Genomic DNA, 15,967 nt, shown 5'->3' on the forward strand with positions numbered 1-15,967 from the left:
TTAATAATATTCCATTTACAGACAGACCACATTTTGTTTATCCACTCATCAGCTGATGGGTAACTGTGCTGTTTGGACTTTTCAGCTATCATGAATAATGCCGCCTCAAGCACTCCTGGACAAGTTTTTGTGTGGACACGTTTTCAACCCTCTTGGGAATATAACTAGATGTAGAACTACAGGGTCGCATGGTAACATTATGTGTAACTTTTTAAGACTCCTTCTGCTTTTACACATTTAACTGGGGCTGCTAATATTGAAGAAATTTGTCTTGTTCGTAAGGAATTAAAAATTTATAGAAATATGAAAAATAATTTTAAGTTTGCCAAGTTAACAGAAAATGGGTATAATACGAAGGATCATTCCAACTCAGCATATAGAAAACCAAACAAATTTAAACACTGTTAATCTCAGGTAGAATAAGTATAAAAAACTTAGGGGCAACCAGTAAGCTTAAAATAAAAGGGGAATTCAGATTTCCTAATGAGATTTACCATACCGCATTCTTTGTCCTGAATCTCAAACACAGCAGAAGAAAGAAAACATACCCTTGAAAACCAGTCTTAACCCACTTCTTGAACTTCACCTAACGTTATATCGTCTCTAAAGTTTTGTGACTAGGTTTAAAATAAAATGATCAAATAAATATACAGTTTTCACAGTAAATTTTGGTCAAACTACATTAAAGATGCAAACAAAGCAAGTCAAATACTACTTCTGTCTGGGATTTCCCTGGTGGTCCAGTAGTTAGGACTCCGCGCTTTCACTGCCAAGGGCGCGGGTTCAACCCCTGGTCAGGGAACTAAGATCCTGCAAGCCTTGTGGTGAAGCTGGGGGTGGGGACTACTCCTGTCAAATTGGCCCCATATTTTTTTCACGAAAGCCCATTCTTTTTTTTTGTGGTACGCGGGCCTCTCACCGTTGTGGCCTCTCCCGTTGCGGAGCACAGGCTCCGGACGCGCAGGCCCAGCGGCCATGGCTCACGGGCCCAGCCGCTCCGCGGCATGTGGGATCCTCCCGGACCGGGGCACGAACCCGTGTCCCCTGCATCGGCAGGCGGACTCTCAACCACTGCGCCACCAGGGAAGCCCACGAAAGCCCATTCTTGACTACTGAGAGAGAAGTAACCTCCTGCTCTGCTGTCTCGGGTGCCCGGCACGTCACTGCAGCAGACAGGCTGCCTGCCCCACTGAAGACAACAGATGTGTCAGCTGAGCAACATCGCCCCCAACGCTGGCCATGTTCATCATCACCTGTGCTGCGGACAATACAACTCAAAGGAGCAACGTGTGAAACATGCAACCCCCAAGCTGAGGTTGTTACCTAAGGTTTTGTCTTTGTTCCTGTCGCACTCTGAATCTTGCTGACCATCAGGGGGATCTGTTCGAGCCTCTCGCCCAGGAATTTCCTCCCTTGACTCTCGTGTGCAGTACTCTGGGCTCACCAAACTCCTGCCCTTCGTGATAAAGTCACTGTGTGCATCCTCTTCCAAGGAATGCTTGTTACTTGTGCCACCACAGTGTGAGCCTTGATGCTGAAGAATATCATTGGACTGAGAGTTATGCAACATATCCGTTTTCACCCCTAGCCCGCACATTCCAGCTTCTTCCATTGTGCCAATCACAAACTAGAGGGAAGGGGAGAGGAGAAAAAAAGATGGGAAGGGGGGTTAAATTAAATGTAATCAATGTTTACAATCCATCACACACCACAGGTTGACAGCTTTTTTCTTTCTTAGTCATTTGTAAAACCGATGTAAATATGGTAATTTCTAACTTTCACTGAGAGGTGACCTCACCGTAAATAAGAAAATTAAAGTTAAGATGGCCAAAAAACACATGAAAAGATGCTTAATATCACTAATTATCAGAGAAATGCAAATCAAAACTACAATGAGGTATCACCTCACACCAGTCAGAATGGCCACCATCAAAAAATCTAGAAACAATAAATGCTGGAGAGGGTGTGGAGAAAAGGGAACACTCTTGCACTGCTGGTGGGAATGTGAATTGGTACAGCCACTATGGAGAACAGTATGGACAGTATGGAGGTCCCTTAAAAAACTAAAAATAGAACTACCGTATGATCCAGCAATCCCACTACTGAGCATATACCCTGAGAATACCATAATTCAAAAAGATACATGCACTGCAGCACTACTGACAATAGCCAGGACATGGAAGCAACCTAAATGTCCATCAACGGAGGAATGGATAAAAGCAGATGTGGTACATATATACAGTGGAATACTACTCAGCCATAAAAAAGAATGAAATGCCATTTGCAGCAACATGGATGGACCAAGAGATTATCATACTGAGTAAAGTAAGTCAGAAAGAGAAAGACAAATATCATATGATATCGTTTATATGAAGAATCTAAAAAAATGGTTTAGGGCTTCCCTGGTGGCGCAGTGGTTGAGAGTCTGCCTGCTGATACAGGGGACACGGGTTCGTGCCCTGGTCCGGGATGATCCCACATGCCGCGGAGCGGCTGGGCCCGTGAGCCATGGCCGCTGAGCCTGCACGTCCGGAGCCTGTGCTCCGCAACGGGAGAGGCCACAGCAGTGAGAGGCCCGCGTACCGCAATCAATCAATCAATCAATCCATCAATCAATGGTACAAATGAACTTATTTACAAAACAGAAATAGACTCACAGATGTAGAAAACTTACGGTTACAATGGGGGCAACGGGGGGGAGGGATAAACTGGGAGGTTGGGATTGACAGATACACACTACTATATATAAAAATAGATAACTAATAAGGACCTACTGTATAGCACAGGGAACTCTACTCAGTACTCTGTAATGGCCTATATGGGAAAAGAATCTAAAAACCAGTGGATATATGTATATGTGTAACTGATTCACTTTACTGTACACCTGAAACTAACACAACATTGTAAATCAACTATACTCCAATAAAAATAAAAATTAAAATTAAAAAAAGAAAGAAAATTAAAGTTAAAACAAATCACAGAACTCAGTGGTACCAAAGGAAGCAAGAAATGCCATTTAGTTGTACATCTAAACTTATTTCAAAAAAAAAAAGTATCAAGTTGTGTTAGTGCCCTAGCCAATAAAAAATACTTCCTTATAAAAATTCACCACTTAAAATAATTAGCATCTTAAAAGACATGAAATTATCCCAAGTTAACGAATGTTAATTATTCTGGTCTTAGCCTCTAGGACACAGTACAGCAGAGATGGCTCACTGGCTGTCCAGCAGAGACCCAGGCTCCTCCACAATCCTGTGGAGCCGGGACTGGGTGGCCAAACGCTCAGACCAGCCAACACTTCCCAGCCCCTTTCATCTGGCCGGGACTCCCATGCAAAGTTGCCACCAATAAAATGTGAGCCCAAGGGATGACTTTTCCTTCTGCAACAAAACTTTTCTTAGAAGCACACGTTCTTTCTCCTCCATCTCTTTCCCACTCTGGCTGGACGCAGAGGTCTCCAAGACCCCAAGAGATGGCAGAGCCACAGGATGAAAGCAGCCTGCACCCCTAAAGCTCACATACCTATACAAGGAAAGCCATCCGTCTTACTAAGAACACCCACACTGGGCTATCAGATGAGAAAGAGAATACCTTCCTCTCCTATAAAGCCAAAGACATTGTGAGAATTAGGTTTTAAACAGCTACCCCTGACCTAACAAATACAGACAGCGGGCATGGGACAGACGGCTTCATTCTAGTATTTTATTCTCCATCAGTACTTTAAACTTCCCCTCTCTTCTATCATACTGTTAACCCATTTACTTATGGGGGGGTGTTTTTCCCCTGGTTGACACTACTTGGTCATATGATGGGGCACAAATTTAAATTCTGTGTATCTCCTCTCTGCATGAAAGAGAGGAAATTTCCTCTTCCGTTTTTGAATAACATAACTGATGGGGAGGTGGCTAATACCTTTCTCTTATCACAAGTGGACAAAAGCTACTCTACAAAGTTAATAGGAAAAGAGAGATTTATTTTTTCAAGTTACTATAGTATCCAGCTGAAGAAATGAAGATACTTTAAAATATCAAAGTAGCAGGGGATGGAGGGGTTAAGGGAACTAAATCCTCATCTTTTATAGTCCAATGTTGATAAATCAAGTACTGTGCTTTTTGCAAGAACAAACTGGTGCAGCCACTTTTAAAACCTTTTGCAATATGGCTACCTTCCAATCCAGTTAATTCTACCCCTAGGATTTTACCCTAGTATGTACAGATGTGCAGCCAAAGGCCAAGAATGTTTAAAACCACACTATTTGTAATTGCCCCGAATGAAATCAACCCAAATTTCTATCAACAGAAGAATGGATGCATTGTAGTGTGTTCATACCATCCAGCAGTGAGAACGAAGTACTGCTAGATGCAGCAACAGGGATGAGTCTCACAGAATTTTGTGAGGAAGGTGCCAGAAGAAAACATACTACAGGAAACCATTTACATATAAAGTTCAGAAACAGGCAAAACTAATCAACGGTGCTAGAAATCAAGAGTGTGTTTACCGCTGAGGGTAGGGCCTTCTGGGGTGCTCGGTAATAGTCTGTTTCTTGATCTAGGTGGGGTAACGTAGATGTTCACTTTGTGAAAATTCATTAAGCCTAAACCTTTGTGATTTGTATACTTTTCTGAATGTATGTTTTACTTCAATAAGGTTTATTTTAAAAGTTGCAATTTATATATTATTCAAGCATTATGAAGAACCAAAACAGAAATATTCTCCTCTGGGGAGAGAGATTAGAGATGCATTGCTTTTCTGATACTACTTTTTTAAAAATGTGCCTGTAATACTTTTTCTTAAAAAAATTAATGCATTAAGGGGAAATGCATTGTTATGGTTTGATGCTACAATCAAATTCTTTCCAAAAAATTTAAAAATTCTCTTCCATACGTAATGCAGTCCATAAAGCAGTATTTCTCAAATGTAATCCAGAGATATTAGGTCTACAAAAAATTACCAAGGATTTAGGAAATGTCTTTTGTTAAATTTCATTACTGCAGAAACTTCCTAAAGTCCTTGATAGGCCCAAATAACATACAGAAGTATTAATATCAAAGCAAATGCAAAGTGATCTTTTTTTTTTTTGGCTGTGCCATGAGGCTTACAGAATCTTAGTTCCCTGACCAGGGACTGAACCCGGGCCCTCAGCAGTCAAAGTGCAGAGTTCTAACCACTGGACCACCAGGGAATTCCTGCCAAGTGATCATTTTAATGCTACATTATACACAGAACTACTACTTCCACCTCTATTTTATACCAAATATTAAACTGTCATATCCTAGTTGGGCAGATGGATAATGTTAACAGAGACCCTTTATGCAAAAGCAATACTGAGAAGAAAAAAAAAAACAACCCAGTGCTATTAATACCATCTTCCCCAACTTTTTAAAAATTAATTAATTAATTTTTATTTTTGACTGCGTTGGGTCTTTGCTGCTGTGTGCGGGCTTTCTCTAGTTGTGGCGAGCAGGGGCTACTCTTCGTTGCGGTGCGCGGGCTTCTCATTGCAGTGGCTTCTCTTGTTTCGGAGCACAGGCTCTAGGCACGTGGGCTTCAGTAGTTGTGGCACATGGGCTTAGGTGCTCTCCGGCATGTGGAATCTTCCCAGACCAGGGCTCAAACCCGTGTCCCCTTCATTGGCAGGCGTATTCTTTTTTTTTTTTTTTTGCGGTACGTGGGCCTCTCACTGTTGTGGCCTCTCCCGTTGCGGAGCACAGGCTCCAGACACGCAGGCTCAGCGGCCATGGCTCACCAGCCCAGCTGCTCCGCGGCATGTGGGATCTTCCCGGACCGGGGCACGAACCCGTGTCCCCTGCATCGGCAGGCGGACTCTCAACCACTGCGCCACCAGGGAAGCCCGGCAGGCGTATTCTTAACCACTGCGCCTCCAGGGAAGTTCCCGCAATTTTTAAAAAATAATTTTTAAACCGATTCCCTGAAAACCATTAGCCCAATATTAAGAACAGGGCTACAAAACCACAATGCTGGCTTTAAACATTGAGGAAAGTCTGTTAAAAGATAATTAAAATGGAAGATTGCTTATCTCTAACACAGAATTTCTCAGAAGCATAATGATAATAAAACTCACATAATACCAGAAAACATGGTGTCAAGCAATACCAAAAATATAACGAGCAAGCAATTTGTTGGAAGAAGCAGGAGCATACATAATTTTCACCAAGGAAAACCCAAGGCCTCTCCTAAGATCAATTTTATTAAGAAGCCTACCTGAGGACTGGAATTGGTTATTTCTAGTTTCCCAGTTCAATTAGTGATTTTTCGTAACACCTTTATTGAGATATAATTCACATACCATCCAATTCACTGGTTTTTAGTGTATTCACAAAGTTGTGCAACTACCACCACAATCTATTTTAGAATACTTTGGTCACCTCAAAATGAAACTCAGTACCCTTTTCAGCTATAAACCCCTAATCCGCCCAAAACTCCCAGCCCTAGGCAATTAATGTGCTTTCTGTCTCTATAGATGTGGTTATCCTGAACATTTCATATAAATGGAATCATACAATGTGACCTTTTGTGTCTAGCTTCTTTCACACAGCATAATGATTTCAAGGTTCCTCCACATGGTGGCATGTATCAGTACTTAATTTCTTTTTATTACCAAATAATATTCCACTGTATGGACAGACCATATTTTGTTTATCCATTCATCAGTAGATGGACATTTAGATTATTTTCAACTTTGGCTATTATGATTATTTTCAACTTTGGCTATTATAAATAATTTGGTATGAACATTAATGTACAAATCTTCGTGGGGACATCTGTTTACATTTCTCCGGGGTATATACCTACCTAGGAGTGGAACTGCTGGGTCATATGGTCACTTTATGTATAACCCTTTGAGAACCTGCCACACTTTTTCTAAGCAATTGCACCATTTTACATTCCCACCAGCAGTGGATGAGGGTTCAAATTTCTCCACAACTTCATCAACACTTGTTACTGTCTGTCCTTTTCATTATAGCCATCATAGCTGGTGTGAAGGTATCTAACCTAATGGCCAGTGATGCTGAGAACGTTTTCATGTGCTTACTGACCATTTGTATACCTCCTCTGGAGAAATGTTTATCCAGATCCTTTGCCCATTCTTAAATTTGGGTTATTTGTTATTTTATTATTGAGTTGCAAGAGTTCTTTATAGACATTGGATACCAGTCCTTTATCAGAGGTATGATTTGCAAATATTTTCTCTTATTACTGTCCTTCATTCTCCCAATTTTGGAGAAAACTCACAGTATATTTATTCACCTATTTCAAAATGCCTTAGGCGATTTAACTGCAAGTTATGCTGGCTTTCAGATTAAAGGCATATAGGTCAATTACAACTACCAGAGACAGAAAAAAGACAGTTTAGAAAGGCCAAAATGTTCACCTAACTCAAAATAATAGCTGGTGGCAGGCTTCCCTGGTGGCACAGTGGTTAAGAATCCGCCTGTCAATGCAGGGGACACGGGTTCAAGCCCAGGTCCAGGAAGATCCCACATGCCATGGAGCAACGAAGCCCGTGCACCACAACTACTGAGCCTGCGCTCTAGAGCCTGTGAGCCACAACTACTGAACCTGTGTACCGCAACTACTGAAGCCTGTGTGCCTAAAGCCCGTGCTCCGCAACAAGAGAAGCCATCACAATGAGAAGCCCGCACACGGCAATGGAGAGTAGCCCCCGCTTGCCGCAACTAGAGAAAGCCCGCGCGCAGCAATGAAGACCCAATGCAGCCAAAAATAAATAAATAAAATAAATTTAAAAATAGCCGGTGGCACTGAGCATAAATAAGGATGTTAAATTAATCTGTATAGTGCACAACCATCATATCTAACGTTATCCTTCTAATTTTATTTCATCATTCTCTATCTTTAGCTAACACTACTTCTTTTTTGTCTTTCCAGACACTCCTTTCACCTTGAAATTCCTGCCACACGTATTACATTATCACCTATTTGGTATGTACATCCTCCTAGATAGAGACAGCTTATGCATAAAAGGTGCTCAAGTGCCAACTGAGTGGAAAACATGAGGGGCCAAAATGGCTGCTTAAAACAAGCCATGGGAAGTATCTATTGAGAAAAACATCACTATTACTATTTTATCATTAGAAGCAGGACTGTTAATTTCCCTTCTCTCCTGTACAGTTAAGTTTGATTTATTCTTCACATTTGCTAATGAAAGACTTACTCTGACTCTACAAAATCTTTTTGTTTATGAATAAGCCCAGTTACAGCTGGGCTTGATTCCAACCCTAGTCTACAAATACTCTTGATACAGTAGGCCCCAATTTTCCCCACTTGAGGTTCCGCACTGGACCATTTGATATGAAGCAAATTCTTAGGGCCAACAACTTTATTTAAATTGTAAATGATTTCTCAGCCTCCAACTCCTTAAGCAGAGAATTCTCTATCATATGGCCAATAAAACTTCCTACTCTGCCCTCTTTGACACCCATTCTGGATGCCTTTGCTTGGGTACACTCTCTTGGATAAACAACAGCAGCAACAGCTAACACTTAAACAGCAAATACTACAGTCAGGCACTACTGTAAGCACTTTCCTATACTCACTAATTTAATCCTCACAATAATGTCAAGAGACAGTTACCATTATTATCTCTACTTTACATACGGCAGCGTGGTAAAGTTAAGTACCTAGCTGAAGGTCACAGTCAGTAAATTGCCCAGCAAAGATCTGAACCCTGGCCAACTAATTTCCGAGTCCACGCTCTTAACCACAACGATGTACTGCTTCATGACTCACCTCCGTCTACTGTACAAACACCCTTGTCCTGACCGAGCCGTCTTACAGAAGTCTATTTGATAATGGGGAGAGATGCTCCCAAAGTATTATATATATAAAGAAATTACAAAATAGTATGCACCATGTATTATGTTTATATACACAGACACACAGAAAGTACTGGGAGGAAATACATCTAGAAACAGATGAATCTGGGAATTCCCTGAAGGCTCAGTGGATAGGACTCTGCGCTTTCACTGCCTGGGTTCAATCCATGGTCGGGGAACCAAGATCCTACAAGCCACGTGGACAAAAAAAAAAAACCAGTTCAAAAACTTTTACTTATGGTCCTTCAAATATTGTTGAAGCTAAAGAACAATCTTTCTTTGGCTTATTTTGTTTAAAAGAGCTTAAATGTTTTTAGTGATGGTTGTTCTTTTACTAAGATTGGTCTAAAGGAAAAAACAAAAAAGCCAACAACCACACTCACTTTCAAATTATTTCAACTACCATCTGCTTAAACCAGCTTGAATGCCTTTCACCAGTGCCAGGCACGTGCTGAGCGCAGACACTCCCTGTGGAGGAATGGGCGGCCACAGGAGGGGCAGTGGGGAAAGGCTGTGTACACAGATGCATTTCCCCATCCCCAGGAGAGGTCCTGAGCTCGCCTCTAGTTCCCAAAGAGTCTCGGGAAACTTATCAAGTAGGTAAAGGTAAACCTTCAGAACCTACAAGCCCCATTATCCCATTTAACCTTCTCCGTGCCACTGAGAGGTGGGCCTTAGGAAAATGAGACTCAGTGACATGAAGTAACTTGCCCAAGATCATATTCAAGTCAGTAAAATGGGTCAGTAAACCTCAAAACCAGGTCTGTCAAATTCAAGAGCCTATGTTCTCTCCATTGCACCACTCCTTTCCCTTCACACATCAGCCTTGGAAAATGAAAGTTCAAAGTCAAACAAAGAAATCGGAGACATTAAGTGTCTAAAAATACATACCATGCTAGATATACCAGCATGAATTTAGGAAAACATTGGGAAAGAGCTGGAGAATTTTCAGCAGTAATTAACTCTGGGATTTAGGGAGGTGAGACAACACTAACGTGAGAGTAGAGACATCTTTAAATAATTTTAAGTGATTATATTTAAGACATTGAAGGTTTTTTTTAAAAAAAAAAACTTTTTGTGTCTTAGGATTAAACTAAATTACCTCTAAAAATCCCTTCAACCCTATGTTTCTAATAATTTCCTCTAAGAGTCATCAACTACGAAGCAGGAATGTGAAGACACAGAGCGCACACCTGCCTGGCCTCAGACACCAGGCGCTTCCCACTCTCAGCATGGCCATGACCGGCCTTATTTGGTTTTGAAAATATGAACCTCTTTTGTAAACGTTTCCAGTATTTTGAGGGGGTTTTACATTTCCAAATACAAATTTTACAAACAAACCTACCCATAAAACTTACATTTTCATATGCTTTTTTATTTGTTATTTTTTTAAATAGGTGGTTGGAGTTGGTAGGTTCATGTGCTTTTTAAATTAGAAAAGTGGCAGAAGATCTAAACAGACATTTCTCCAAAGTCCCAAAAGGCACGTGAAAAGATACTCAACATTGCTAATTCCTAGAGAAACACAAATCAAAACTACAATGAGGTATTACCTCACACCAGTCAGAATGGCCATCATCAAAAAGTCTACAAACAATAAATGCTGGAGAGGGTGTGGAGAAAAGGCAACCCTCTTGCACTGTTAGCGGGAACGTAAGTTGGTACAGCCTCTGTGGAGAACAGTATGGAGGCTGCTTAAACTAAAAATAAAACTACCATTATGACCCAGCAATCCCACTACTGACATATACACTGAGAAAACCATAATTTGAAAAGATACACACACCTCAATGTTCACTGCAGCACTATTTACAACAGCCAAGACACAGAAGCAACCTAAATGTCCATCGACAGATGAATGGATAAAGATGTGATACACATACATACACATACACACACACACACAGAGTGATATACTACTCAGCCATAAAAAAAGAAGGAAATAATGCCATTTGCAGCAACACAGATGGACCTAGAGATTATCATATTAAGTGAAGTCAGAGAAAAACAAATATCATATGATATCACTTATATGTAGAATCTAAAAAGATGCTACAAATGAACTTATTTACAAAACAGAAACAGACTCACAGATGCAGAAAACAAACTTATGGCTACCAAAGGGGAAAGAGGCGGGAGAGGGATAAATTAGGAATTTGGGAATAACATATACACCCCACTATATATAAAATAAAAATAAGGACCTACTGTATAGCACAGGGAACTACACTCAGTATTTTGTAATAACCTACATGGGAAAAGAATCTGAAAAGGAATATATATTTGTATAACAATCACTTTTTTTTTTGGCTGCATTGGGTCTTTGTTGCTGCATGCGGGCTTTCTCTAGTTCTGGCAAGCAGGGGCTACTCTTCACTGCGGTGCGCAGGCTTCTCATTGCAGTGGCTTCTCTTTTGTTGTGGAGCACGGGCTCTAGGTGCGTGGGCTTCAGTAGTTGTGGCACCTGGGCTCAGCAGTTGCGGCACGCAGGCTCTAGAGCACAGGCTCAGTAGTTGTGGCGCACGGGATTAGTTGCACCGCGGCATGTGGGATCTTCCCGGACCAGGGATGGAACCCGTGTCCCCTGCACTGGCAGGTGGATTCTCAACCACTGCGCCACCAGGGAAGTCCCTACAAAATTTTTTAAATGGTGTCATTTCAAACTGGTAAAGGAAATAAACGATTTGAGATATCTCTCAAGTCATATGGGGGAAAAAGTGATAACCCATCTCACCCCTCCAGATATATCAAGATTGAAACGTGAAAAATGAAAACCACGAAGAACTAGAAGTTCAAAGTCAAACTTTGGTCTTTCTAAGGAAATCAGAGAACTCAGAAGCTATTTTATTTTTTAAAGAAAAGGAAAATCAATTTACTAAATATTAATTGAAAACTTCAGACTAGCCAAAAGACCACGTCCATAAGGGCTTCAAATGAGTCAGAGACCCAACTTTCAAGGATTTCTGAACAAGGAGATCACAGTTAAAGAACTAAAAATGCCCAACATACAAAAACCTGTTCAAACTGGACTTCCCTGATGGTCCAGTGGCTAAGACTCCATGCTCCCAATGCAGGGGGCACAGGTTCCATCCCTGATTGGGGAACTAAGATCCCGCATGCTGTACGGTGCATCCAAAAAAAAAAAGTTTGAGCTCATTCATAATTAAAGAAATACAAGTAAAAATGCAAATCAAAGCAATACTGACCAGATTTTTTTAAATGATTTTTTAAAAAAACAAAACAAACCTTCATGTGGGCAAACAGGTCCCCCAGTACAGTCATGAGAAGCCTACATTGGTAGCATACTGGTTTTGCAGAGGTATTTAGCAGTATCTCTCAACATCTGAATGCACATTCACTTTCACCAGTGAGTCCACCATAGTTTATTCCACAGATATTCTCACTCAAGGGCAAAGGCTATTCAGCACACCACCGCTTATTACTACACAGAAGAACCAGAATGTCTACTGATAGTGAACTGATTAAAGGGACTTCCCTGGTGGTCCAGTGGTTAAGACTCTGCGCTTCCTCTGCAGGGGGTGCGGGTTCAATCCCTGGTCGGAGAACTAAGATCCCACATGCTGCGCAGTGTGGCCAAAAAATTAAAATAAAAAAAAATTTTAAATAAAATTAAAAAAAGAACTGGTTAAATAAAGAATGGTCATCCACACAAGTTAAAGGAGGCAGCTATTCAAAAGAGTAAGGTAGAGCCCTGTCAATATGAACACATCTCCAAGGTATAATTAAGTAAGGAAAAAGAAACATTTGGTCCTGGATGAACATGTCAGTATAAACAAAAATGTATTCATACAGAAGCCAGTAAATGGAGGAAACTTTTCTATAAAGATATCCCCCAAACTGTTCACCATGACCAGTATTATACGAAGTATTATAAAAAGCAGTATTTGGGCTTCCCTGGTGGCGCAGTGGTTGAGAGTCCGCCTGTCGATGCAGGGGACACAGGTTCGTGCCCCGGTCTGGGAAGATCCCACGTGCCACGGAGCGGCTGGGCCCGTGAGCCGTGGCCACTGAGCCTGCGCGTCCGGAGCCTGTGCTCCACAACAGGAGAGGCCACAACAGTGAGAGGTCCGCGTACCGCAAAAAAAAAAAAAAAAAAAAAGCAGTATTATATTTTTTCACTATTCCACCACACCCCAGCCTCAGAGTCTGAAGAGTTGCAGGAGTTTCTTTCGAGTCATTTCATGTCACCTTCTCCCTTCACTCTGTTCAAGAGACCTCTGGGTCTGTCCCCCCAAATCTTTACACTACACCTTCTACTAGATTATAGTCGGAACACGATCTACTAAGCATCAATTTTTGTAGCCGTTCTGATGTATCTCCTTCTTAAAACAATTCTGAAAATTGAAATATCTCATTTAAACTTGGCCTCAATCTATAACTACGGCTAGGACATCTACCAAATCATTTTACCAGTTTAAAAAAGAAAATAGGTTCAATCATGGATAGTTAACTCTTCCCAAGTAGAATCAGACAGTCAACAGCTAAGCCTATACATAGAATACAGAAAAGAGGGTTAACATACTGTATATAAGGCTAAGTTCTGACTGAAGGGAGAAAGGAAAAAAACCTAACATTTACTAATTGCTATGTGGTAGACATTTAAAATACTTTATTTAGTTTAGCTTTACAATTCTAAGACAGTGAGAATATTACTTCATTATACAGATAAACTACGAAACAAAGTAGGAAGTGAGTGAGGAAGAAAAAGCCATGATTTGAGACCTACATGTACTGAGCCTGGTATGAAAGTAGTGTTTCTATGAGGAATGTCCTAAAGAATCACATCTAAAGTTAAGAAACGTGAAGACTACCCAAATATCCATTGATGGATGAATTGATAAATAAAATATGGTAAAGGCATACCTGGTTTTATTGTGCTTCACAAATATTGCGTTTTTTACAAATTGAAGGTTTGTGGCAACTCTGCATGGTCAGATGATGATTAGCACTTTTTAGCAATAACGTATTATTTAATTAAGGTAGGTACATTGCTTTTTTAGACATAACACTACTGCACACTTAATAGACTACACTATAGTGTAAACAACTTTATATGCACTAAAAACCCAAAAAATTCATCTGACTCACTTTATTATGTTATTTCCTTTACTGTGGTGGTCTGGAACTGAACCTGCAATATCTCCAAGGTGCACCTGTATATACGTACATTAGGATATTATTCAACCTTAAAAAGGAAGAAAATTCTAACACATGCTACAACATGGATGAACCTTGAAGAAGACATTATGTTAACTGAAAAAAGTCAGACACAAAAGAACATAGCATGATTCCACTTATATGAAATACCTGGAGTAGCCAAATTCATAGAGAAAGAAAACAGAATGGTGGTTGCTTGCCACGGGCAGGGCAGGGGGAATGGAGTCAGAGGTTCAGTTTGGAAAGATGAAAAGGTTCTGGAGATGCATGCTGGTGTAGCTTGCACAACACTGTTAACCTCTTAATGCCAATGAACTGTACGCCTAAAAATGGTTAAAATGGTAAATTTTATGCTATGTATATTTTACCCCCGCCCCCCCCCCCCACAAAATCATGATGAATCACGATTTCAAATATTCAAGCCTTTAGCAAATAAAATCTAACTTTATACTGGTCATCAGGAATTAATGTAAAAATATTCCAGTTGCTAGGATTACTGAATTGCTCCATTAGCTAGATAAAGCAGTTGAGTCAGTAATAATTGGGATGCCACGTTCCTCAGAACAAGTCTTAGGAAAAGGCCCATGAAAAATAAGCCTATTCTCTTCTGACAGAATACAGAATAATCTTGGGAAAGATGAAACAAGAAAGAGCAGTCCCCACTTCTGATAAAACCAGAGGGCAGGGCTTCCCTGGTGGCGGAGTGGTTAAGAATCCGCCTGACAATGCAGGGGACACGGGTTCGAGCCCTGGTCCGGGAAGATCCCACAGGCCCCAGAGCAACGAAGCCCGTGCACCACAGCTACTGAGCCTGCACTCCAGAGTCCGCAAGCCACAACTACTGAGCCTGTGTGTCACAACTACTGAAGCCCACACACCTAGAGCCTGTGCTCTGCATGCAACAAGAGAAGCCACTGCAATGAGAAGCCCGCGTGCCACAACCAAGAGTAGCCCCCGCTCACGGCAACTAGAGGAAGCCCGCGCACAGCAACGAAGACCCAACGCAGCCAAAAAATAAATAAATTAACTAATTAATTTAAAAAATAAAAATACTGAGATGGCATTTGTCTTTTTTGGTGTTGACATCTGCACTGATGGTACAAAAGCAATAATGAGTAACACTGCTGGTTCCTTAGAATAAATCAAGGCAGCGGCACCAAGCTATACTAGGAGTCATGGATTTTGTCACTACATCGTGTACTCGAGGTAGTAGGGGGGCTCTTTTACTTAACAATGTCCTTGAGAAAGCAATTAAAAATTATTAATTTTTATTAAATCTTAGCCCTTGAATACATTATCTTTTTCTATTCTGTGTGAAGATACAGAAACTACACAGAAAGCACTTCGGCTACACAACAAAGTGTGGTAGAGATCCTGACGAAAAGCACTAACGCAGCTGCTGGAATCATAAGCCCAACCATCAACTTTTTCATGGATCACCTTGTTCTTGTTCTTGTTGTTTCTTTTCTCTTAAAGACAATCCATGGCTGTTTACTCAGATTTGGGTATTTGGCAGACATTTTCTCCAATATATATGAAATGAGCCTCTCACTTCAAGGCAAACAACTGACAATATTTGTTGCCAAAGATAAAATGTGAGTTTTCAAGCAAAATTTAGAATTTTTGAAAACTATCTGCCACCATGAGCTTCCCAATACTTAAAGACTTTTCTGATGAGATCAGTGGTGATATTAACTAATGTGGTTTTGATATTGTAAAAAAATGTGGTAACATTTGTAATATCAACACAATTCAGTAAACCAATGTTTTCCAAATGACTAATGGATGATGATGTTACAAAATGATGCATGAGCAAAAATAGCCATTCAAAGTGAAAAACAGACCCATAGTTTTAGAACAGTACGGAAAGTTACATAGAATTTCAGATCCCACACTGGCAACTTACCTTCAAGAACTACTACTTGCTGAGTTTT

General features: G+C 40.7%; 1 protein-coding gene across 4 annotated transcripts in view; it reads right to left on the reverse strand.

Moving 5' to 3' along the window:
* Positions 1 to 15,967, reverse strand: part of TXLNG (taxilin gamma) — a 50,380-nt gene that overhangs the window by 25,799 nt on the left and 8,614 nt on the right. For all 4 annotated transcript variants that reach the window (XM_060087719.1, XM_060087718.1, XM_060087717.1 and 1 more), the window contains exon 2: positions 1,324 to 1,627. In XM_060087719.1, coding sequence (XP_059943702.1) covers positions 1,324 to 1,627 — 304 coding nt within the window. The remainder of the gene's footprint in view (positions 1 to 1,323; positions 1,628 to 15,967) is intronic.

Source organism: Mesoplodon densirostris, chromosome X, assembly GCF_025265405.1.
Source record: "Mesoplodon densirostris isolate mMesDen1 chromosome X, mMesDen1 primary haplotype, whole genome shotgun sequence".
Lineage (NCBI taxonomy): Eukaryota > Metazoa > Chordata > Mammalia > Artiodactyla > Ziphiidae > Mesoplodon > Mesoplodon densirostris.